This window comes from Coregonus clupeaformis, unplaced genomic scaffold (genome assembly GCF_020615455.1).
Source record: "Coregonus clupeaformis isolate EN_2021a unplaced genomic scaffold, ASM2061545v1 scaf0042, whole genome shotgun sequence".
Classification (NCBI taxonomy): domain Eukaryota; kingdom Metazoa; phylum Chordata; class Actinopteri; order Salmoniformes; family Salmonidae; genus Coregonus; species Coregonus clupeaformis.
The window spans coordinates 867979-894873 of NW_025533497.1; the positions used below are offsets into that span (position 1 = coordinate 867979).

At 46.5% G+C, this 26895-nt stretch overlaps 1 protein-coding gene across 7 annotated transcripts; it reads left to right on the forward strand.

Moving 5' to 3' along the window:
* On the forward strand, positions 1 to 26895 carry LOC121543382 (nuclear respiratory factor 1). 7 transcript variants are annotated; one of them, XM_045212703.1, is made up of 13 exons: positions 1 to 99; positions 1679 to 1915; positions 8521 to 8635; positions 8867 to 8993; positions 10218 to 10358; positions 13343 to 13501; positions 14027 to 14230; positions 15009 to 15107; positions 15532 to 15612; positions 17106 to 17156; positions 17512 to 17669; positions 19637 to 19797; positions 26567 to 26895. In XM_045212703.1, exons 2-13 carry the CDS (start codon positions 1705 to 1707, stop codon positions 26725 to 26727), a joined length of 1668 nt encoding a protein of 555 aa, XP_045068638.1. In that variant the 5' UTR covers positions 1 to 99; positions 1679 to 1704; the 3' UTR covers positions 26728 to 26895. The 7 variants fall into 7 exon arrangements, with proteins under 7 accessions (XP_045068638.1, XP_045068640.1, XP_045068639.1 ...); XM_045212705.1 differs by having other exon boundaries at positions 19637 to 19761; XM_045212704.1 differs by having other exon boundaries at positions 17521 to 17669.

The following is a 26895-nucleotide window of genomic DNA, read 5'->3' on the forward strand; positions in this document are numbered from 1 at the left end:
CCGTGTGTTTTCGGGCTAGCTGTTCTTTGTCCTCCATTAGAGCTCGGATTCCCAGCCCCATCGTACGGCGCAGGCCCGAAGTAGCGCAGCCGCTCTGAGGTTAGTGCCCTACCGCGCAATCTCCAGCTATTTCAGCCCCGGCGCAGCCGCACCAACAAACCCGGCAGCATAGGGGCGAAAAGATGCCGATGAGAACGAAAACACCGAATATTTGGCATTTTTGACGAAAATACACTTAGCGCACACTGAGAATAAGTCGAGATAATGCAGCAATAGCGCTGGTGTTGATGTAGGCCGCTAGGCCTGTTATGTCTTGTGTTACAGTTGTAGCTCGAGATGGCGGGTTCCGTGCTACAGTAGCTGCGTTATTTTAGCTTACCAGTGCACAGCACATCTAATTGCATGTGATGCTTGGTTAGCATACAATATTTGGGATCCTGATGATTCCAATAATTGTTCTAGTTTCTACACAATTGTCCAGTATGTCGCTAAATACTGCGTTTTTATGGTTGACTTGCTAGTTAACGTTAACGAGAGGTATAGCTAGGTTATTGTCATATCTAAAAGCATCCTCGGAGCTAGTTAATAGTTTTTAGACAACCTAGCTAACTATATGGCTAGTTAAATAACCATACCGTTTGATCAGAAACGCGGTTAAACATTGTTAGCGAAACACATTTGCTAACTTAACTTAGCCACTAACCAGCTAGCTTGTTGTCGTCTATCCACCGTCATCTCATTGAATGGCAGGTTGGGTAGCGTTAACTAGCTAGTAGCTATGGTCTGTTAGCAAAATATTCGAGAATGCTGATTAGTGTATGGGCAGCCCGTGAGTTACTGTTCGCTAGTTCATCTCGATGTCAATTGATAGTTTGTCAAGACGAACTGAATGGCTAGCCAGACCATTCCCGCCCCTGTGTATCTCACTGTCTGTGTAGCCTCTCTCTCATCACATAATTCACACTAGGGCTACATAACGTTATAAAGATGCATCATGCAAGCCATTCAACATATATTACATTCAATCTTTGCATTTCCTTTCCCCCCCATCCCCAAATCTATTCTGAAATGTAATTAATTGGTCACCCAGTGCAATACTCAAATAGCCTTTTGAGTAATAAAGTAATACATGCCTTCTGAATGAATGAACATAGTTGGACTATAGTCAACCTCAGCCATTAGACGTACATACTCATTACATTTATTTAACATAAGTACAGAAGCACTGACCACATTACACATTTGTGGATTACGAGGCCCCCTGGTGGTCCATGAAATATTACTACAGGTAGCTCCAAATGCGTTATCATTAGCTGTGTCATGTATCGCAATAAATCTAGCTAGTACACATTTTCATATATAGCCCATAGACATAACAAGCTTTGTTTCATTGAGCCCTGTTAACATACTTTTGTGATAGTATCACACTAGAAATGGGCGGGGCCTATACACACCCCTGAATGACACGTGCATTGCTTGCATCAATATCCCATGTGCTAACTAATGCCATAAAGCACATCAACTCCAAATCTGCTCCAGGAGGCAGGGGCACTTCTCCTCTATGGCTGTCCCAGCCTGTTGTGTGTGGTGTTAGGTTGTTACGTACTGAGACAGCAAAAATTGAATTCCATGCAAATCGATAAATAAATACGTTTTCTATTTTCTCTGTCTCTCTCAGTTAGTATTTGAGGCTAGCACCACGCCATGGAGGACCACAACGTTCACCAGACCGAGCATATGACCACCATCGAGGAGCACGCCGTGCAGCAGGTACATGTGACCACGTACACAGATCACAGCATGCTGAGCGCCGACGAGGACTCGCCCTCATCCCCTGACGACGACGTCTACGATGACTCGGACATCCTTCACTCGGCCGGCAATGACGAGTTGACCGCGCACCTGGCAGCCGCAGGTGAGCCTCGGCCAATTAGAGGAGGGGTCTTTGGCATGATGGAGGACAATCTATTAGTCATAGTAGCAGAGTGAAATGAGCGCTTTGGTCTCTGTCTTGAAGAGGTTACTGTATTTAGGATCTGCTCTGCCAAAGCTAGTTATTTCTGTCTTGAAGAGGTTACTGTATTCATGATCTGCTCTGCCAAAGCTAGTTATTTCTGTCTTGAAGAGGTTACTGTATTTAGGATCTGCTCTGCCAAAGCTAGTTATTTCTGTCTTGAAGAGGTTACTGTATTCAGGATCTGCTCTGCCAAAGCTAGTTATTTCTGTCTTGAAGAGGTTACTGTATTCAGGATCTGCTCTGCCAAAGCTAGTTATTTCTGTATTGAAGAGGTTACTGTATTCAGGATCTGCTCTGCCAACGCTAGTTATTTCTGTCTTGAAGAGGTTAATGTATTCAGGATCTGCTCTGCCAAAGCTAGTTATTTCTGTCTTGAAGAGGTTACTGTATTCAGGATCTGCTCTGCCAAAGCTAGTTATTTCTGTCTTGAAGAGGTTACTGTATTCAGGATCTGCTCTGCCAAAGCTAGTTATTTCTGTCTTGAAGAGGTTACTGTATTCAGGATCTGCTCTGCCAAAGCTAGTTATTTCTGTCTTGAAGAGGTTACTGTATTCAGGATCGCTCTGCCAAAGCTAGTTATTTCTGTCTTGAAGAGGTTACTGTATTCAGGATCTGCTCTGCCAAAGCTAGTTATTTCTGTCTTGAAGAGGTTACTGTATTCAGGATCTGCTCTGCCAAAGCTAGTTATTTCTGTCTTGAAGAGGTTACTTTATTCAGGATCTGCTCTGCCAAAGCTAGTTATTTCTGTCTTGAAGAGGTTACTGTATTCAGGATCTGCTCTGCCAAAGCTAGTTATTTCTGTCTTGAAGAGGTTACTGTATTCAGGGTCTGCTCTGCCAAAGCTAGTTATTTCTGTCTTGAAGAGGTTACTGTATTCAGGATCTGCTCTGCCAAAGCTAGTTATTTCTGTCTTGAAGAGGTTACTATATTCAGGGTCTGCTCTGCCAAAGCTAGGTCATGGGACCATTGTATCAGGGTCACACATTAGGAAAATGCAAAATGACAGAATGCTGTGTTGAACAGAAAGACATGGTTGCTTGTCATCAAATCAAATGTTATTTGTCACATACATGTGTTTAGCAGATGTTATTGCGGATGTAGCGAAATGCTTGTGCTTCTAGCTCTGACAGTGCAGTAATATCTAACAAGTTATATCTAACAATTTCACAACATATACACACAAATCTAAGTAAGGAATGGAATTAACAATAAACACTATCGTTCAAAAGTTTGGGGTCACTTAGAAATGTCCTTGTTTTCGAAAGAAAATCAATTTTTTTGTCCATTAAAATAACATCAAATTGATCAGAAATACAGTGTAGACATTGTTAATGTTGTAAATGGCTATTGTAGCTGGAAACGGCAGATTTTTTTTATGGAATGTCTACATAGGCGTACAGAGACCATTATCAGCAACCATCAGTCTTGTGTTCCAATGGCACATTGTGTTTGCTAATCCAACTTTATCATTTTAAAAGGCTAATTGATCATTAGAAAACCATTTTGCAATTATGTTAGCACAGCTGACAACTGTTGTGCTGATTAAATAAGCAATAAAACTGGCCTTCTTGAGACTAGTTGAGTATCTGGAGCATCAACAATTGTGGGTTCGATTACAGGCTCAAAATGGCCAGAAACAAATAACTTTCTTCTGAAACTCGTCAGTCTATTCTTGTACTGAGAAATGAAGGCTATTCCATGCAAGAAATTGCTAAGAAACTGAAGATCTCGTACAACACTGTGTACTACTCCCTTCACAGAACAGTGCAAACTGGCTCTAACCAGAATAGAAAGAGGAGTGTGAGGCCCCGGTGCACAACTGAGCAAGAGGACAAATACATTAGAGTGTCTAGTTTGAGAAACAGACACCTCACAGGTCCTCAACTGGCAGCTTCATTAAATAGTACCCGCAAAACACCAGTCTCAACGTCAACAGTGAAGAGGCGACTCCGGGATGCTGACCTTCTAGGCAGAGTTGCAAAGAAAAAGCCATATCTCAGACTGGCCAATAAAAATAAAAGATTAAGATGGACAAAAGAACACAGACACTGGGCAGAGGAAGATTGGAAAAAAAGTGTTATGGACAGACAAATCGAAGTTTGAGGTGTTCGGATCACAAAGAATAACTTTTGTGAGATGCAGACCAAATGAAAAGATGCTGGAAGAATGCTTGATGCCATCTGTCAAGCATGGTGGAGGCAATGTGATGGTCTGGGGGTACTTTGGTGGTCGTAAAGTGGGAGATTTGTACAGGGTAAAAGGGATCTTGAAGAAGGAAGGCTATCACTCCATTTTGCAACGCCATGCCATACCCTGTGGATGGAGCTTGATTGGAGCCAATTTCCTCCTACAACAGGACAATGACCCAAAGCACAGCTCCAAACTATGCAATAACTACACTGCTAAAAAAAAATAAAGGGAACACTGAAACAACACAATGTAACTCCAAGTCAGTCACACTTCTGTGAAATCAAACTGTCCACTTAGGAAGCAACACTGATTGACAATACATTTCACATGCTGTTGTACAAATGGAATAGACAACAGGTGGAAATTATAGGCAATTAGCAAGACACCCCCAATAAAGAAGTGGTTCTGCAGGTGGTGACCACAGACCACTTCTCAGTTCCTATGCTTCCTGGCTGATGTTTTGGTCACTTTTGAATGCTGGCGGTGCTTTCACTCTAGTGGTAGCATAAGACGAAGTCTACAACCCACACAAGTGGCTCAGGTAGTGCAGCTCATCCAGGATGGCACATCAATGCGAGCTGTGGCAAGAAGGTTTGCTGTGTCTGTCAGCGTAGTGTCCAGAGCATGGAGGCGCTACCAGGAGACAGGCCAGTACATCAGGAGACGTGGAGGAGGCCGTAGGAGGGCAACAACCCAGCGGCAGGACCGCTACCTCCGCCTTTGTGCAAGGAGGAGCAGGAGGAGCACTGCCAGAGCCCTGCAAAATGACCTCCAGCAGGCCACAAATGTGCATGTGTCTGCTCAAACGGTCAGAAACAGACTCCATGAGGGTGGTATGAGGGCCTGACGTCCACAGGTGGGGGTTGTGCTTACAGCCCAACACCGTGCAGGACGTTTGGCATTTGCCAGAGAACACCAAGATTGGCAAATTCGCCACTGGCGCCCTGTGCTCTTCACAGATGAAAGCAGGTTCACACTGAGCACATGTGACAGACGTGACAGAGTCTGGAGACGCCGTGGAGAACGTTCTGCTGCCTGCAACATCCTCCAGCATGACCGGTTTGGCGGTGGGTCAGTCATGGTGTGGGGTGGAATTTCTTTGGGGGGCCGCACAGCCCTCCATGTGCTCGCCAGAGGTAGCCTAACTGCCATTAGGTACCGAGATGAGATCCTCAGACCCCTTGTGAGACCATATGCTGGTGCGGTTGGCCCTGGGTTCCTCCTAATGCAAGACAATGCTAGACCTCATGTGGCTGGAGTGTGTCAGCAGTTCCTGCAAGAGGAAGGCATTGATGCTATGGACTGGCCCGCCCGTTCCCCAGACCTGAATCCAATTGAGCACATCTGGGACATCATGTGCATCAACGCTCCATCCACCAACGCCACGTTGCACCACAGACTGTCCAGGAGTTGGCGGATGCTTTAGTCCAGGTCTGGGAGGAGATCCCTCAGGAGACCATCCGCCACCTCATCAGGAGCATGCCCAGGCGTTGTAGGGAGGTCATACAGGCATGTGGAGGCCACACACACTACTGAGCCTCATTTTGACTTGTTTTTAAGGACATTACATCAAAGTTGGATCAGCCTGTAGTGTGGTTTTCCACTTTAATTTTGAGGGTGACTCCAAATCCAGACCTCCATGGGTTGATACATTTGATTTCCATTGATAATTTTTGTGTGATTTTGTCAGTACATTCAACTATGTAAAGAAAAAAGTATTTAATAAGATTATTTCATTCATTTAGATCTAGGATGTGTTGTTTAAGTGTTATTTTTTTGAGCAGTGTATTTAGGGAAGAAGCAGTCAGCTGGTATTCTGTCTATAATGGAGTGGCCAGCACAGTCACTGGATCTGAACCCTATTGAGCTGTTGTGGGAGCAGCTTGACCGTATGGTACGTAAGAAGTGCCCATCAAACCAATCCAACTTGTGGGAGGTGCTTCAGGAAGCATGGGGTGAAATCTCTTCAGATTACCTCAACAAATTAACAACTAGAATGCCAAAGGTCTGCAAGGCTGTAATTGCTGCAAATGGAGGATTCTTTGACGAAAGCAAAGTTTTAAGGACACAATTATTATTTCTATTAAAAATCATTATTTCTAACCTTGTCAATGACTACATTTCCTATTCAAACTAATTTCATGTATGTTTTCATGGAAAACAAGGAAATGTCTAAGTGACCCCAAACTTTTGAACAGTAGTGTATACATATATGGACGATCAATGACAGAGCGGCATGGACTAAGATACAGTAGAATATTATAGATTACAGTATATACATATGAGATGAGTAATGCAAGATATGTAAACCTTATTAAAGTGAGTAGTGTTCCATTTCTTAAAGTGGCCAGTGATTTCTATAGGCAGCAGCAGCCTCTAATGTGCTAGTGATGGCTATTTAACAGTCTGATGGCCTTGAGATAGAAGCTGTTTTTCAGTCTCTTGGTCCCAGCTTTGATGCACCTGTACTGACCTCGCCTTCTGGATGATAGCGGGGTGAACAGGCAGGCTTTGGTGGTTGATGTCCTTGATGAGCTTTTTGGCCTCCCTGTGACATCGGGTGCTGTGGGTGTCCTGGAGGGCGGGTAGTTTGCCCCCGGTAATGCGTTCGGCAGACCGCACCACCCTCTGGAGAGCCCTGCGGTTGCAGGCGGTGCAGTTGCCGTACCAGGTGGTGATACAGCCCGACAGGATGCTCTCAATTGTGCATCTGTAGAAGTTTGTGAGGGTTTTAGGTGCCAAGCCAAAGTTCTTTAGCCTCCTGAAGTTGAAGAGGTCTGTTGCGCCTTCTTCACCACACTGTCTGCGTGGGTGGACCATTTCAGTTTGTCAGTGATGTGTACGCCAAGGAACTTGAAGCTTTCCACCTTCTCCACTGCGGTCTCGTCGATGTGGATAGGGGGGTGCACCCTCTGCTGTTTCCTGAAGTCCACGATCATCTCCTTTGTTTTGATCTCCTTTGTTGACGTTGAGTGAGAGGTTATTTTCCTGGCACCACACTCCCAGAGCCCTCACCTCCTCCCTGTAGGCTGTCTCGTCATTGTTGGTAATCAAGCCTACTACTGTTGTGTCGTCTGCAAACTTGATGATTGAGTTGGAGGCGTGCTTGGCCACGCAGTCATGGGTGAACAGGGAGTACAGGAGGGGGCTGAGCACGCATCCTTGTGGGGCCCCAGTGTTGAGGATCAGCGAAGTGGAGGTGTTGTTTCCTACCTTCACCACCTGGGGGCGGCCCGTCAGGAAGTCCAGGACCCAGTTGCACAGGGCGGGGTTCAGACCCAAGGCCTCAAGCTTAATGAGGATCTTGGAGTGTACTATGGTGTTGAATGCTGAGCTAAAGTCAATGAACAGCATTCTTACATAGGTATTCCTCTTGTCCAGATGGGATAGGGCAGTGTGCAGTGTGATGGCGATTGCATCGTATGTGGCTCTATTGGGGCGGTAAGCAAATTGAAGTGGGTCTAGGGTGACAAGTAAGGTAGAGGTGATATGATCCTTGACTAGTCTCTCAAAGCACTTCATGATGACAGAGGTGAGTGCTACGGGGCGATTAGTCGTTTAGTTCAGTTACCTTTGCTTTCTTGGGTACAGGAACAATGGTGGCCATCTTGAAGCATGTGGGGACAGCAGATTGGGATAGGGAGATATTGAATATGTCCGTAAACACACCAGCCAGCTGGTCTGCGCATGCTCTGAGGACACGGCTAGGGATGCCGTCTGGGCCAGCAGCCTTGCGGGGGTTAACATGCTTAAACGTCTTACTCACGTCGGCCACAGAGAAGGAGAGGCCACAGTCCTTGGTAGTGGGCCGCGTCTGTGGCACTGTGTTATCCTCAAAGCGGGCAAAGAAGGTGTTTAGCTTGTCCGGAAGCACTGTAGATCATGACCAGCTCTGTACATAACATGTCTATCTACACCAGGGGTATTCAACTCTGACCCTACGAGGTCCGGAGCCTGCTGGTTTTCTGTTCTACTTGATAGGTAATTGCACACACCTGGTGTCCCAGGTCTAAATCAGTCCCTGATTAGATGGGAACAATGAAAAAATGCAGTGGAACTGGCTTCAAGGTCCAGAGTTGAGTTTCAGGGATCTACACTCTACTGAATCTTGAGCCCAACTACTTATTTCAGACATGACATTGACAAGTCTTTGAACTGATCCCTTCACCTAAAAGAATAGTTGTCTTTCCTGTCCATAGATAATAAGTTAGTTCATATGCATGGTGTCATGTTCATAACTGACCAGCAGATGGTGCTGTCAGACCACTAACGCTAACTGCTCCATTTCAACTGTGTTGCGTTTCTATTCACAGGCCCAGTGGGCATGGCTGCAGCTGCTGCCGTAGCAACAGGCAAGAAACGCAAGAGGCCCCACATCTTCGAGTCCAACCCCTCCATCCGCAAGAGACAGCAGACACGCCTGCTGAGGTGCGCATCACAAAGCTCTCTGTGACCCCAAAATGACCCCAAAATCTTCCAGAACTCAGCTAGGGAGCCTTTCCTGACTCTCTTTCTCTTGTCATTCTGAACAGTATCCTATTATTATCCTACTTTATTTTAATCAAAGTATGGAGTGACAGTCATTTGTCACGGCTATTTGTTTGTATAGTCCCCATGAAAAGAAAGAGCGCGTTTGAGTGAGTGTTTTTGTGTCTGTAGGAAACTACGAGCCACCTTGGATGAGTACACCACCAGAGTTGGCCAGCAGGCCATAGTGTTGTGCATCTCTCCCTCCAAACCCAACGCTTTGTTCAAGGTGTTTGGTGCTGCGCCGCTGGAGAATGTGGTGAGTGCAAAATGTCTGCCATACGTCACCCACACAGACAGATGATGTGTTGCCACCTCATAATGTTTGGCTCAATCTGTAACGCAGAAGAACAAGGAGTTAGTTTTTCACATCAGGATAAGGAGTGTGTGTTCACTGTTCCTGCCTCTCATTGGGGTTAAATCAATGGCCCAGTTCAACTTTTCTCAGTGCATCTACCGTAATCTTCGGACTATAAGCCGCGCCTTTTTTCCAATTTTTTAGACCCTGCGGCTTATATAATGGTGCGGCTAATCTATGGATTTTTACAGCTAACGGCCACTAGAAGACCTCCTAAATCTATGGATTTTACGGGTTACAGTCCACCAACTTTAACTCTATGGGCTCTATGACCGGTCCGCGCCCCCCACCTTTAAGCGGCGGGCTCCAGCAGGAAAAGCTGGAGGCCGGAAAAGAGTGAGACAGGTAGCGCGCAAAAGTAAAAGTGGAACCGAGAGTGGTACGAGAGACAGAACGAGAGCAAGACAGACAGACATTACGAGAGCGAGACAGTTTGTCTCTTTCCCGACAATCCCCTCTGTGCACGAACCCTTACATATGGTAATTAAACATTAAAACACCTGCGGCTTATAGTCCAGTGCGGCTTATATATGTACACATCATTCAATATGATTCAATTTAGCTGCTGCGGCTTATACTCCGGTGCGCCTTATAGTGCGGAAAATACGGTACTTTTATTCTGCTTCTTCTTCATTGTTTGAAGTAAACACTGATCTGATCTGTGATTGGTGAAAGCAATAGACTGAAACATTGTCTTCACTCGATGAGTGCTTTTCCTTTCCTTACCTCAAGGAAAAAGGGGTGCATTTAGAAAATATCAGTGACGATAGATAAAGTTACCCAGTTGTCCTTTTGTCATCCTAGTGGTTAAGGTTAGAATTTAAGGGGTTGTATTCTGATCTTAGATTTGTGCCTAAGATCAACTTCTGTCCAGAACATCCATTGCATTGGGCCATTTCAAGTTGCAGTGTCAACATCCTACCAACAGTAGCATCAATGCATACTGACTATGTCCTGCAGAGTACCTCACTATGTCGCAATGTTTGGTTCTCAGACTGGTATTAAAAGGTTAGGGATAACCTTCCCCTGACCTTTGCTCCCTACTCTGGGTCGTCCACTAACCCATGTTTTCCCCCCTCCTCCCTCTCCTCCTCCTACCCCTCCTCCCTCTCCTCCTCCCTGCAGGTGAGGAAGTACAAGGGCATGATCCTGGAGGACCTGGAGAACGCCCTGGCCGAGCACGCGCCCCCAGGGGGGGAACTAAGCTCCGAGCTGCCCCCCCTCACCATCGATGGCATCCCCGTCTCTGTGGACAAGATGACCCAGGTGAGCCCGTAGAGATATGATACACTGACACACACAGAGCAATATTTATATATGTCTATGGGTGATATGAGAACCCTCCTTCTGGCCAGTAGATGGAGCCAGTGGGGTATAAATCCCTTTCATTTGTTGGCTACGCTAGAAAATGACATTCTTCAAGGTCAAATGCCCCTTTTAGGTCAATTTCATCAAGGTTATCATCCGTTTTCATGATGATAGTTGCCACATTTCACTTCGTTCAAATTGGCCAGTTTCTCTAGCTTTGTGTTGCTCGTTAGAACTATAGATCCTATTTGATTCTAGTTTGTAATTAACGTCCTCATGAGACATATTTGGAATCCAAAATGAGCCAAACAAGGCTTTCAGATATGCCCATATCATTTAAAAAGAGGCAGATATCCTCCCTGTGGTGCCAGTCAGTATGGAAGAGGAAGAGAAAGCAGAGTGAAGTGCTTTGACTGAGGCTGTGTTGCCTGGTCCACACCAGAGTCGTGTTCAGTAGGCACGAAGCGGACTGAAACGGGGAGGTACTATCTGAAGCACTCATTTTTGTTTTTCCATTCCAAAATGTTTTGCTTCGCTGTGCCCTAATGAACACAGCCCAGAGATGGCTCACAGGCTAGTCTTCATCCCAAGAGGAGCCAGCTTGTTTACTTCACTGCTGACACAGTCATTGGATCATCATCAGAGACTGGGCACCATGGATCGCCCTTAGAGACACTACCCCAGGGAGAAGGCACAGGGACAGAGGCAGCCAATTACTGAGCCCACAGGGATAGAAACAGCCAACCACAGGGCCCACAGGGAGAGGAGTGGCCAATCAAAGAACCAGTTTCCCATCTCCTTGGGGGCAGGCGTGATAGAACCAGGAAGATCCTCAACGGTTGTTTTTCTAGGAGTTGAGAATCGGAGGAGAGGAGGATCTGTTGCCTTACTTCACTCATCCAAGGCTGGTTGGCAATGGGGTTATAGAAGGTGTGTGGTGGTGGGGGGGGGGGATTCTGGAGCACCTGGAAAGCGAGGTCAAAGCAGTATCCCAGGACAGTCTCACCTAGTTGGGGCCAGAGTGACGGGAGAGTATGGGCTTTGTGGAGATGTAGTCTGTCGACTGCTACTATGCTGAGTAGGTCTCTCTTGCATTTGTCTCAATGAGACAAATCTGTATACATGTAAAGGTTAAATAAAGTAGTGGAGTAGAAGATGTGGTTGTGCCAGGAGAAAGGCTCAAATAAGAAGTTATCAGATGGATAGGAATGAAGTAACAACCAGGGGAGGGGAGTCGGCCCAAGGACTATCCCAGGAGAGGCTCACCTGGCTGGGCTTAGGGAGTTCACGAGAGGCCCTGGTGGTTGGTGGTATGGAGAGGCTAGAGACCAGCCAGGGTGAGCCAGCCTGTAATTACAGCTCTTTGGGCTTGGAGTGGCTGGCTGCTGATTGGCTGATAGCCTGCCGGATTAGACCAAAGGGAGGGGGTGTTAACTCCACACACAGTCACTGTAATTAGGCCATCTGTCCCCCAATCCCCCCACACCAGCTACAGGTGGAGAGACAGAGGCACTAAGGAGCTTTCTATGGCTGTTGCTACCTAGTAAGCTAGCCTTTGTCGGTCTCCATTTTATCAACTCTGGCAAATGTGTGTTTCTGTTGATGTTGTTTTGAGAGGGTTTCGCCAAACGGTAATTCACTGGTTGCAACTCAAATACAGCAGCAGGAGAAGACTGGTCAGAAAGGCTTTCTCCAAAGAATTGTATAGTATGATAACTTCTCACCAGAGGTTACCCATCCATGTCTCAGACTATCCAGAGCCAGTCAAGGCACCGCCATTTTGTCAACTCTCTCAGAACACAGAGCGAACTGGATAGGTGTGTGTGTGTGTGTGGCGAATATATATATATATATATTTCTTTTTTCCCGAGCCAAATCTAGTCAGTGAAGTCAAGGCGGGCAGACACTGCAGTGGCTCACTGTGCAATATAATCCCCCTGACAGTGGTGCCCATCCTTACCCCTACCCCAGCCCCATCTCTACCCTACCCCGGCCCCATCCTTACCCCTACCCCGGCCCCATCTCTACCCTACCCCGGCCCCATCACTACCTCGCTCATACCCCGGCCCCATCCTTACCCCTACCCCAGCCCCATCTCTACCCTACCCCGGCCCCATCCTTACCCCCTACCCCGGCCCCATCTCTACCCTACCCGGCCCCATCACTACCTCGGCCATACCCCGGCCCCATCCTTACCCCTACCCCAGCCCCATCTCTACCCTACCCCGGCCCCATCACTACCTCGGCCATACCCCGGCCCCATCCTTACCCCTACCCCAGCCCCATCTCTACCCTACCCCGGCCCCATCACTACCCTACCCCGGCCCCATCACTACCTCGCTCATACCCCGGCCCCATCCTTACCCCTACCCCGGCCCCATCCTTACCCCTACCCCGGCCCCATCCTTACTCCTACCCCGGCCCCATCCTTACCCCTACAGCAGCCCCATCCTTACCCCTACCGCGGCCCCATCCCTACCTACCCCAGCCCCATCTCTACCCCGCCCCCTCTTCCTGAAAACGAAAGAGCACAATTTCTTATTGGGCAAGTCCACGTAGTCCCTCCAGGTTTCAGTCTGTTTTCTTCCATTTAGTGCCACCCAGGTTCAAAGCCATTAGGCCTAGATTATGTTAGTTCATCAGTCCTCGCATTCTTCCACAGTCAGTCAGGGAGGCAGACTGGAGCCACAGTCATAGACTGGTCTGTAGATAGACCTCCGTGCAGTCTGGGCTCCTTTTAGAAAGCCTATTTCTGGGCCCAGTCCACCTCAGCAAGCTGCAGGTAGGTAATCAATACCGCTTTCCTCCCCCTAGTCAAGGGCGTGTGTGTGTGTGTGTGTGTGTGTGTGTGTGTGTGTGTGTGTGTGTGTGTGTGTGTGTGTGTGTGTGTGTGTGTGTGTGTGTGTACCACTCACCCCCTGTATCTTGTTTCCTCTGGTCAGGCCCAGCTGCGAGCGTTCATCCCAGAGATGCTGAAGTATTCGACGGGCCGGGGCAAGCCTGGCTGGGGCAAGGAGAGCTGCAAGCCCATCTGGTGGCCCGAGGACATCCCCTGGGCGAACGTGCGCAGTGATGTGCGCACTGAGGAGCAGAAACAAAGGGTGAGAGCCTGAGAGAAACGAATTGCCTCCCTGGTATCATTACAATGTTGAATATGGTAGAGCGGTAGGACGTCGTGGAGACGGTTAGAGAATAATAACTTGGTGGGACAGAGTTCTACCAGTCACAATCCAGCACTTAGTTATTTAGAAATGACTTATTTACTGTTTCAAAAGTTTTTTTATGAAGCATAGGTATCAATGAATACAGATGTACATTTGGTTTTGTGAGTTACTTTTTTACATAAAAGACAACAAAAAAATGATACTATCAGAATATCATAGCATGGAAATGACTACTTATTTATTACAACTAAAGCACAGATTACATCAGATTACAAATCCAGACTGAATTCAGCTCTGTTTCACTCCACTATATCAATTAGTGAAGTGAAACTATAGTGAAATGTAGCGTAATTCCGTCGGGGTTTCGAGACAACAGAGTACAGGAAACAACCCAGAACAACACAAACCGATCTACCAGTCCCTTTGTATAACATCTCCTCTTGCTGTGGCGCCCCTTGCTAGGTGTCGTGGACGCAGGCGCTGCGGACCATCGTGAAGAACTGCTACAAGCAGCATGGGCGCGAGGACCTGCTGTACGCCTTCGAGGACCAGGTGCCACAGCATACAGCCATGACCACGGCCACCCACAACATCACCCACCTGGTGCCCTCACAGACCGTGGTGCAGACCATCAGCAACCCCGACGGCACCGTCTCCCTCATACAGGTCAGGTTTCCCTCTAGGTACAGATCTATGATCTCCCTTAACCATTATTCGGTCAAGCTCCGGGGGGAAGTTTCCCCTAGGTACAGATCTAGGATCTGCTTCTTTTTTAGTGGGGAAAATGCCAAACTGACCCATGATCAGCGTCTAGGTGTAACTTCACCCTACTCCACAGATCAGAAGTCACCTAAATGCTGGGTCACGATTAGGGTCCCAACATTCCGGGAATGTTCCCAGGTTTTTCGGAAATCCTGATTGGAATATTCCCGGAATCAGGAGGGAATAAGCTTGGAGGGAATCCTCCAACTGGGAGTCCTCCAACCGGGACTTTGGGAGAGTTTCCGTAATTTTGCAACCCAGGTCAGGATCCAGTGTTTTTCTTACAATTGTATAGATGGTGCAGGCCTCCCTTCCTATAGATGGTCCAGGCCTCCCTCCCTATAGATGGTCCAGGCCTCCCTCCCTATAGATGGTCCAGACCTCCCTCCCTATAGATGGTCCAGGCCTCCCTCCCTATAGATGGTCCAGGCCTCCCTTCCTATAGATGGTGCAGGCCTCCCTCCCTATAGATGGCGCAGTCCTCTCTTCCTATAGGTAGTGATTAAAAGATTCCCTGGATGAAGATTTGGAGGGATATAATCCATGGGAAGGATTTGGCTGTTTTGTACTCAAGCCAAGCTGCCCATTGTAATCTCCCTTTCCCCCCTCCTCTCTCGCTCTCTCTCTCTCTCTCTCCCCCCACCATCTTCTGTCTCTCTCTTTTTCCCTCTCTGCCCCTCAGGTGGGCACAGGGCAGACGGTGGCCACTCTGGCTGATGCCTCGGAGCTGCCAGGCACGGTGACCGTGGCCCAGGTCAACTACACTATGAACGACGGAGAGGTACACACAGAACACACCTCTCATCACGGTCTCTCAGAACACACACACACGTTTAGAGACACACCTGATTCTCCTATCTGATAACAGTATGCGGTTGTAATTGCAGTCCCTCCTGTGTGTAAGGCTTCTTACTACTTTACTATGAGGAGTGTTAGATGGTAATGTTACAGAGTAGTGAACATAGCATGTAGCTGAAAGGTTTCTCTAACTTGCTCCATTGTACAGTTTTAGGCACTATGCACCTTTGCAATTTGATCACTTTTATAATTAATTAATAAATACAAAACAATTTTGATGGCGTTTTAAGCCTGAAGATGGTTTTTCTGCAGTGTGCGGACAGCGTTTCCTCTTTTGAGATGCTAATGTTAACCATCTCCTGATTCCTAATTGGCATATATCATCCTTCACCTCTCCTCGGCACTAGTTGATGTGTGGTGAGCTTTCTGGCGCAAAAGGGCTGTCCAGACCACACCCAGGTGGGTTCTACACATTGGTCATGGATGAGGTGATTTCCCCCTTACTATTTAAAGCGCTGACAGGGATTTTTCTGCCATTGAAATCCTTAGGCGGGCCGCCTACGCGTTTTAGCGGATCACCTAAATCCAAACCGTGAGAGAGAAAAAACTTTTTATTTCTTATAGATTTTCAGGATGGAAAAACACTACTTAAACGACAGATATAAAGTATGTAGAAAATATTTTTTTTATAATATGATCTTTGATCACTAACAATCACCAAAATAAAAACAATGAATTTAGCAGTATTGATTTTGTTATTATGCTTGAGCAAAATAACACAGCATTAGCCATGGCAAAATGCATAGAATTGCAGGAAATTAGCTTTAAAACTGCAACATCTTCTCTCAGCTCCATGGCAAAATATGTCGAATTGCAGGAAATATACATTTAAAACTCCCCCAAAAATTATCTCAGCTCCGTGGAGAAATGTGTAGAACTGCAGGAAATTGGCTTAAAATGCAAATAATACTCTACACCATCAAGATGAGGGCCTCTAAAATTCAGCTGCGCCTACGGGCTGACCGCGCCCATTGCCACTCCCCCTGCCACGCCCACCACCTAAGCCCCTTTTTGATCCAGAAAAAACCCTGCGCTGATGTAAAAAGCGCTATATACATCCAATCAAATCTTGTTTTTTTAGTATGTTAAGTGTTGTAGAACATGGAACACTGTGTGGTGCACTTTACACTCTTGGATCCGGCGATACTGCTAGCGATAGATGTGCACGCACATGGATAAATAATGTTGTTGGTTTGTAGTCCTATTTCATTTTCAAGAGATTATCAATACAAGGCTTTAGTTTTAAACTGAATTTTATATTACTCAAAACTTTTATGCGTTCCGGTCTCCCGAGTGGCGCGGAGGTCAAAGGCGCTGCATCGCAGTGCTAGAGGCGTCACTACAGACCCGGGTTCGATCCCAGGCTGTGTCGCAGCCGGCCGCGACCGGGAGACCCATGAGGCGCCGCACAATTGGCCCAGCGTCGTCCGGGTTAGGGGAGGGTTTGGCCGGCCGGGATGTCCTTGTCCCATCGCGCTCTAGCGACTCCTTGTGGCGGGCCGGGCGCATGCACGCTGACTTTGGTCGCCAGTTGTACGGTGTTTCCTCCGACACATTGGTGCGGCTGGCTTCTGGGTTAAGCAAGCAGTGTGTCAAGGAGCAGTGCGGCTTGGCGGGGTCGTGTTTCGGAGGACGCATGTCTCTCGACCTTCGCCTCTCCCGAGTCCGTACGGGAGTTGCAGCGATGGGACAAGACTGACTACCAATTGGATATCACGAAAAAGGGGTTGTCTGAATATGTTAGCCAACAAAACATGTTTATTGTAATTTGCATGATATGATATTTGTAGGATTGTCATAAATCACTATGCCTTCATCTCTTGTTGTGGAACATGTCATTTACTGTACTGTAACCCTTAAATGCAACTTCATATGTTTCAATATTATTGCTGAAAACCAAGTTCTCTCTACTCTTCACCAGAATATGTCGGTGTGTCGCACGTTACCGATGGAGGTGTCGCCACAGTTTATTGTAAGCGGCAGATCTACGTCACATATTATGTTAATTAACTGGGACAAATGTTTGTCGTAGGATCACAATCCTACTCGTTTTTGGCAACAAATGTTTGTCGTAGTGTAGAAACACCCTAACTCTGCCTCTCTCTGTCACTTTCCCCCTCCTCTCTTCCTCTCCATCTCTCTTACGACTTCCTCTCTCCATCTCTCTTACGACTTCCTCTCTCCATCTCTCTTACGACTTCCTCTCTCCATCTCTCTCTCCACCTCTTACCATATTTTTTTCTCTCCCTCCCTCCCTCGCCCTCTTCCCTCCCCCCTCCATCCCTCCCGCTCTCTCCCTCCCCCCTCCATCCCTCCTTACTGGCCAGGTTGAGCAGAACTGGGCGACTCTACAGGGTGGGGAGATGACCATACAGACCACACAGGCGTCCGAGGCCAATCAGGCGGTTGCGTCCCTCGCCGAGGCCGCTGTCGCCGCCTCCCAGGAGATGCAGCAGGGAGCCACCGTCACCATGGCACTTAACGGGTAGGATGTGTTCATTAGGGCACTCCGTAGCAAAATAAACGAAAATAGGAATTTCTTATTGGACCAGTTCAGATAGTACCTCACGGAGTGAAACGTAGTTTCTGAACATTACCACAGAGAGAGGGGTGGGTGGAGAGAGGATGGGGAAGAGAGAGGGGTGGGGGAGGGAGGATGGGTGAAGAGAGAGGGGTGGGGAGGGAGGATGGGGGAAGAGAGAGGTAACTTAATTGTTACCCAGAAATTATTTGATATTGAGATAAAAACGGCTGCATTGGGCCTTTAAGGACAGTGCTTGCATTTGCAATGAGGCATCTTACAACGTGCACAAAGTGCATCTAGGTGTATTCAAATCAGCAAGTGCTGACATGAGGCCCTGGGTTCTGCAGCCGTAGCAAGGGAGGGGCAGGCAACTAGGCTGAATAGTGTTATTCCCAAAGTCTCTAATTGCATGGGTAGTTCTATAACACCTGTGATGTCAGAAGGAGGGGACGGTTGGGGCAGGAAACTAAGGGTTCCATAGGGACATGGGGTCAGCTGCTTTTTCCTCCCATTTCAGAGTTCAATTTTAGTTAATTAATTAGTCGTTACCCGTGTAATGAACTGCCTCGCCTGGTTTCTGGGGTGTGAAATGGTTGCTAACCAACCAATCAGCCACTACATTTATTATTTTATTTATTTAGTCATTTAGCAGACGCTCTTATCCAGAGCGACTTACAGTTAGTGAGTGCATACATTATTTATTTTTATTTTTCCTACTGGCCCCCCGTGGGAATTGAACCCACAACCCTGGCGTTGCAAACGCCATGCTCTACCAACTGAGCTACATCCCTGCCGGCCATTCCCTCCCCTACCCTGGACGACGCTGGGCCAATTGTGCGCCGCCCCATGGGTCTCCTGGTCGCGGCCGGCTACGACAGAGCCTGGATTTATTCCTCAGAAAACCACTGCTGAATGAGATTGCGCTTTTCACAAAAGTGTGGTAACGGGTCTATGTGAACTAAACAGTAAAACTGCTCAAATTGGTTTAAGTCATTAGCTTTTTTGGAACCCATGGTGTGTATTAAGTGTGAAGATGCTAGCGGTGCACTCATTGACACTACGGTAGTTCGGAGTCATTTCCTCCAGTGTCGAGGAGTTCCCATTGGGGCTTGTTACAGGTACCCACCTGAGTCCCCTTCCCTCCTGGTTACATCATGTGAGCAGCACGGCACTCTCTGCACTTTGCCAGAACCTTCTGTCCCTGTTTCCCAACCCCCACTGAGGAGGGAAAAGGTTTTTGTTTTGTTTTTTCAAAAAGAGAGCTTACTTTTATCCTAGTGGATGTTCTCATTATGCCAGTGGTTGAAAACGGGATATGTCAATTCTTGTCAGTGTGATCTTTAGTTTGTTCTATAAAAGTGAGATGTAAACAGTCATTCTATGAATCTTTGTGGATGAAACTCTTGGGTGTTGATAATATTTCCTATCTCGTTTGCCTGGAAGAGGAGGACTAGAAGTTAGTATGCCTGTTCAGGAATATGTGACAGATTCCCAAAGTTGACCATGGCAGAAAATATGCTTATAACGCCTCCATCCCCCATGTTCTAATAACCCCATTCCTTGTCAGCAGTCCCTGGGGCACTGGGGTCAGTTTGGGAGTGGTGGGAGGATGGGTGTATTGTTTTAAAGAGTGTCCCAATGCAGAGCCAAGTATGTGCAATGGTGCGCTGCCTTACTCACCTTCAGATGTGGGAAGTTGAAGAGGATGTCTGGGTGAGAGACCGAGGCTCTTCTACAGGTGTCAGACTGTCAACTGTAGGCTAATGTTGGGCCTCTGCCAGCACCATACTGTCAGGGTTGGGGCTTGGGTTGTTGTCCCCTCTCCCTATAGATGTCAGTGTCCACCAATCTGTCAACAACGTTTGGATGCCATGCAACGTGGACAAATCGCCATGCATCCATAACCTGTGCGTGTGATTGTGTTGCAGTGAGGCTGCGGCCCATGCGGTGGCGACGCTGGCTGAGGCCACCCTACAGGGAGGAGGGCAAATCGTCCTGGCCGGGGAAACGGCGGCTGCTGTAGGAGCACTGACTGGAGTGCAGGATGGCAGCGGTACGTACCACACAACCTCTCAACAACTATTGTCAGGTAATTGACTCACCTGTATAAATTAATGTGAAATACTCCACTGACACTCCTCATACCATTCAAACAACACAACCCTAACATTCAAACAACACAACCCTAACATTCAAACACTGCCTTAACATTCAAACAACAATGCCCTAACAAAAAAAAAGGCTTTTGTGAACTCACTCGCACTTGACCCCCCCCTTACTAGCTCTGACTTTGCTGAAAGCTGCTTTACTGAGGAAAAGTATACTTACTACGACTTGATATGTGCTTGTCCCACCTAGCTATCTTAAGATGAATGCACTAACTGTAAGTCACTCTGGATAAGAGTGTCTGCTAAATGACTAAAAAGTAAAAATGTCAATGTCAATTCAAACAACATAGCCCTAACATTCCAACAACACTGCCCTAACATTCCAACAACACTCCCCTAACATTCCTCCCGAGTGGCGCAGTGGTCTAAGGCACTGCATCGCAGTGCTAGCTGTGCCACAAGAGATCCTGGTTCGAATCCAGGCTCTGTCGTAGCCAGCCGCGACCGGGAGACCCATGGGGCGGCGCACAATTGGCCCAGCATCGTCCAGGGTAGGGGAGGGAATGGCCGGCAGGGATGTAGCTCAGTTGGTAGAGCATGGCGTTTGCAACGCCAGGGTTGTGGGTTCAATTCCCACGGGGGGTATGAAAAATAAAAATAATGTATGCACTCACTTAACTGTAAGTCGCTCTGGATAAGAGCGTCTGCTAAATGACTAAAATGTAAAATGTAAATGTAATTCCAACAACACTGCCCTAACATTCCAACAACACTGCCCTAACGTTCAAACAACACTGCCCTAACATTCAACTGGTCCGTTGTTTCATATACAGTGAGGGGAAAAAAGTATTTGATCCCCTGCTGATTTTGTACGTTTGCCCACTGACAAAGAAATGATCAGTCTATAATTTTAATGGTAGGTTTATTTGAACAGTGAGAGACAGAATAACAACAACAAAATCCAGAAAAACGCATGTCAAAAATTTTATTAATTTATTTGCATTTTAATGAGGGAAATAAGTATTTGACCCCTCTGCAAAACATGACTTAGTACTTGGTGGCAATCACAGAGGTCAGACGTTTCTTGTAGTTGGCCACCAGGTTTGCACACATCTCAGGAGGGATTTTGTCCCACTCCTCTTTGCAGATCTTCTCCAAGTCATTAAGGTTTCGAGGCTGACGTTTGGCAACTCGAACCTTCAGCTCCCTCCACAGATTTTCTATGGGAATAAGGTCTGGAGACTGGCTAGGCCACTCCAGGACCTTAATGTGCTTCTTCTTGAGCCACTCCTTTGTTGCCTTCGCCGTGTGTTTTGGGTCATTGTCATGCTGGAACACCCATCCACGACCCATTTTCAATGCCCTGGCTGAGGGAAGGAGGTTCTCACCCAAGATTTGACGGTACATGGCCCCGTCCATCGTCCCTTTGATGCGGTGAAGTTGTCCTGTCCCCTTAGCAGAAAAATACCCCCAAAGCATAATGTTTCCACCTCCATGTTTGACGGTGGGGATGGTGTTCTTGGGGTCATAGGCAGCATTCCTCCTCCTCCAAACACGGCGAGTTGAGTTGATGCCAAAGAGCTCGATTTTGGTCTCATCTGACCACAACACTTTCACCCAGTTCTCCTCTGAATCATTCAGATTTCAGTCCTTCACGGCGTAGTGTGTTACCAATTGTTTTCTTGGTGACTATGGTCCCAGCTGCCTTGAGATCATTGACGAGATCATTGACAAGATCTCTTAAAGGGAGTGCTCCAAATCTCAGCTTGTTACCTGTATAAAAGACACCTGGGAGCCAGAAATCTTTCTGATTGAGAGGGGTCAAATACTTATTTCCCTCATTAAAATGCTAATCAATTTATAACATTTTTTACATGCATTTTTCTGGATTTTTTTGTTGTTATTCTGTCTCTCACTGTTCAAATAAACCTACCATTAAAATTATAGACTGATCATTTCTTTGTCAGTGGGCAAACATACAAAATCAGCAGGGGATCAAATACTTTTTTCCCTCACTGTAGCTAGACACCATGCATACAAAACAGTTTAACATAATCCTCCCATATCATGATGACCTGTCTGGGGGTGTCAGCTACAGGTAGGTAACACAGTACATACATACACACACACACCTGTCCCCTTGCTCTCGCTAGGATAACCCAGGTTCCCCAGCAGTGCTGTTTGTGTGTGTGTGTGTGTGTGTGTGTGTGTGTGTGTGTGTGTGTGTGTGTGTGTGTGTGTGTGTGTGTGTGTGTGTGTGTGTGTGTGTGTGTGTGTGTGTGGCTCATACTAGATACTCTGTCCAGGCCAAGAAAAACTTCCAAAAGGACTAATTCGGTGGATAATTAGTTTGCTGTAGCTCAGAGGCCTACCTGAACTCTACCAGTTTCCTTGTTTGAATGTTAATGATACTTGGTTTACACTAGATTTATATCATTCATTACATTCAGAGCAAGTCCAGCGCTCCTTTCATCTTCAAATCAGTCCAATTGGCTGGAAGGGTGGCATATGCAAATCACTAAAAGGCTATAGGAGGTTTTCAACAAGGTGGGAGGTTTCAATGTGCATTTAACAAGGGAATTGGTATGACTGGATATTTGGTCCTGTACTTTAGTTGTGGATTTTCATGTGTACTTTCTGCTTTTACCCCAGAAGGTAAGGTCCACATAAAATGAGTGTTGATGAGTATCATTCTTGGGTTGTGGCAACGCCGGGACATATTAGTGAAGGTGTTTTTTTAACCAATAGCATTTCCTCTATTGAGTCTAGTCTTCCCAGGTACACAGTAGTGTCAGTATCACACCTGGGTTCAAATACTATTTACTGTATTTTAATTACTTTCAAATACATTTCGAAATATTTCAAATACTTAAATAGGCATGTATTTGAACCCAGGTCTGGTCAGTATGTGAGGGAATGAGACAGGACAGGAGCAGCCCAGTGAGCTTCTCTATTCTAGTCTACTCTGTGTTGATGCAACAGATGGTGGGCGTGGACACCAGAGACCGTGTTAGTCAGTATGTCCACCATTCTATTAATCCATACTATTCCTCTACAACCCTACTGCAGGCCGTTCATACTGTAGATGCACATTTACAATACATACTGATTACAGTTCATTAAAATCTTTCAGGTCGTATGATAACAGCCCACGTCAGCTGATGGTTACATCATGATCTCAACAGCCGTTTTCATCCACCACCACCACCGTTCCAGAAACTCCATCCCTCAACCTTCAAGTCCTCCCTCTCCTCCTTCAGGGCTTGTTTCCTGTCTCTTCACGTCACTCCCCTGTCCTACAGTGGGCCATGCCCCTGCTGGTGACAATCCCTACCCCTTCACACACACACCTCTTCCCCCCAGGCACGGGGGTGTTGTCATCTCCCTGAAGAGCTCCTGCTAAAGAGGCTTTGATCCACTCCATTATCAGTCCATAGTGTAATCACTGGGCCAGCTGTCAGCGCTCTGGGACCGGACAGCAACCGGCCGCATGGTGACACACACACACTGTCCCCTCCTCTACCACTGCCCACAGGCTGCATTAGGAGGAAGGCCATTAGGACAGGAGCGAGGCGTGTCTTTGAACACCAAAGCTGATTAGCAAGCATTACAACTACATTTAAAGAAATTGACATCATTTTACAGTCACATTGCATTGCAGAGAGAATCGAATGCTTTTCTCCTAAGTGACGTTAAAGCTGTCCCTATTGGGTGTGTATGTTTCACAGGAGTGATCTGACGGTATGACAGAGGAAAAACATGTTCCGATTTGGACATGCATCATACTGTCATTTGCAAAATGGCTACCCTTTTTAAGATGCCCATCTGTTGGGTCGTCACTAGTTAACACAGCCACAAAGTCATAATTATGACTAAACCCCTCCCATTTCTACAATTTATCTTCTTAAAATATGTTTTAAACCTAACTTTAACAATACTGCTAACCTTATGCCTAACCCTAACCTTAAATTAAGACCAAAAAGTTAATGTTTGTAGCCAATTTTGACTTTGTGGCTGTGTTATCTAGTGGAAACCCATCTGTTGTGGCTTTTTGTGAAGCGCCAAAAACTCAGGCACTCTGTTTTGTGAATGGACAGGGAGGGAGGCGGCAGAACCGTGGAGCCTGAGGCTAGGAAAAGGCATTGTGGGATAGCTGGAGCCCCTTCCGTGCCCCATCATTCTACAAAGGGGGGGTATTTTAGCCAGTTGGTAGAAGCCACAGTGCTAAACTTCCTTCCCTTGTAGCTTCTGCTGTTAGACTGCATCCCAAATGGCACCCTATTCCCTATATAGTTCACTACTTTTGACCTTAGCCCTATGGGCCCACTGGGAATAGGGTGTAATTTGGGACACATCCTTAGTCTGTTAGCTAGCAGCAGGCACCACTCAGCTAACAACCAGCCCCTTCACCTGCTGGCCCAGTACTGCTCCTCTCCTGAGCCTGTTGACCTTTACCTAATCACCATAATGGGGGAGTGGAGGGGCCGCTGTTTGAAGTGCTGCCTGATTGGCTAGCACACATACACACTCACACATACACACACTCACACACTCTCACACTCTCACACTCACATACACACACTCGTCGACCATGGCCCTCAATGTCACAGTAAGTGAAGTGTGAGCGGCTTGGCCTGGTACTTGACTCAGTAAGCACCGTGCTCTCTCTCTCAATTCAATTTCAATTCATGGCCTTTATTGGCATGGGAAACATATGTTAACGTTGCCAAAGCAAGTGAAGTAGACAGTAAACAATAAACAATGAAAATTAACAGTAAACATTACACTCAGAAGTTCCAAAAGAATAAAGACATTTCAAATGTCATATAATGTATATATACAGTGTTGTAACAATGTGCAAATAGTTAAAGTACAAATGGGAAAATAAATAAACATATCTCTCTCTCTCTCTGAATGCTAGGCTACCTGCCGCATGTTGACAACATGTCAACTATATTTAGTCTCCAAATGTTTATTGAAAACAGAAATACATTTGCACAATGAGCACTTGTCTCTCAAACACATCGTTACAGTTGTTGGTTAGCTAGCTAGTGGATTTTTCCATATTATCATTGACTTGAAATCAGTCAAAACACCACAAAACAAGACATGGTAAACTTACTATGCCAGACTGCCCCCCCCCCCCCATATTGTAAGCCCTGCTACTACACAATCATCATTACCTGAATCAACACAACTTGATTCTGTCACTTAGTTGGGCCAAGGGGGCTTATTAGACTACTGCAGAGGGGGACCTGGGGCCTCATTTAGAGAAAGCCTGTACACGCAGATTGATCATACGAGTCGACCAAAGGTGATTTACCTGGCATTACATTTAGTGATTTATAAATGAAACGCTGTTACATAATTTAGACTGTATTAGTGCGTGTGTAGACAGACATTTTATCAATTGCATTTTCTCACATTACATTTTAGAACTCAAATGTGGTATTTAAGCTAAGCACATTTTATAAATGACGTGCCTGGATCCTTTACCTAGTGGATAAGGTAAAGGGGTGTGGCTTATCTATAAACGAGGTGTCTGGATTCCTTAACTAGTGGATAAAGTAAAGGGGTGTGGCTTATCTATAAACGAGGGGTCTGGATCCTTTACCTAGTGGATAAAGTAAAGGGGTGTGGCTTATCTATAAACGAGGGGTCTGGATCCTTTACCTAGTGGATAAGGTAAAGGGGTGTGGCTTATCTATAAACGAGGGGTCTGGATCCTTTACCTAGTGGATAAGGTAAAGGGGTGTGGCTTATCTATAAATGAGGTGTCTGGATTCCTTAACTAGTGGAGAAGGTTAAAGGGTGTGGCTTATCTATAAACGAGGGGTCTGGATCCTTTACCTAGTGGATAAGGTAAAGGGGTGTGGCTTATCTATAAATGAGGGGTCTGGATCCTTTACCTAGTGGATAAGGTAAAGGGGTGTGGCTTATCATATTGTTTATCACATTTATGTATCATTTCCTAAATGCCCGCATTATTTATTATTATGCCAGTGTATCACTGAAATGTGGAATGGCCACGCGCATCCGCCCGCCACCATACCCAGCTCTGACCTTCTTCCCCTAGCCTGTGACACTGTGACAGCTTGTGGGGCTGGGCAGAGACCCACGTGACTGCAGTAATAATCCCCAGGCACACACACACACACACACACACACACACACACACACAGCTGGGCAGGGAGGAGAGGCAGTCACAGGCTCAATTGGACCATTGTTCTGCAATGCAGCCTCTTTCTAAAATGGCTGCCTAAAACGGTTTGACTCTAGCACGGCTCTCTCTCAGGCCCTAACCCCCTTAAAGACCCCTATTGACCAAGGCACTTTACAGCAGAACTAAAATGGTCAATTGTTATTTATCCATTTCACCAGTCCCTTTGTCAATACTGTATTGTATGTGTGGCCAAAATATAGAATAGCATAGAAAAATGGATTGTTCCCTCATTCTGGGAAATGTATATTTCACTTCATAATTACATTTATAACATCAGACAAGAAAATATGGAATTTACATTTTTATTAGGATCCCTATTAGCTGATGCCATGACATCAGCTAGTCTTCTTGGGGTCTGACACATAACTAAAAAGACATTACAAACAATTAGAATTTACAATTAAAGACATTAAACATTTAACAAATGCACATTTCGGTAGATGGAGAACAGAAGAGAAGGCTACTTTAGACTATTGATATGCAGCCCGTGTGTCTAAGCCTGTATTCCCCCGTCTGTCTCTCTCCAGGCCTGGTGCAGATCCCGGTCAGCATGTACCAGACGGTGGTCACCAGCCTAGCCCAGGGGAACCGGCCTGTACAAGTGGCCATGGCGCCCGTGGCCACGCGCATCGACAACACGGTCACACTGGACGGTCAGGCGGTGGAGGTAGTGACCCTCGAGCAGTGACACTGAATCCTCCCTCTGCAGGTGTGTGCTGCTGGAAAAAAGTGTCCCAAAATGGCTGCCGCCGGGAGCTGAGGGAGGGATAGTCTGTTTTCACCATAGAGATAGATAGAGGACTCATCTTTGTATCTGTGCCATTATAGCGTCTGTGACAGCATGGGTAGCGCCATT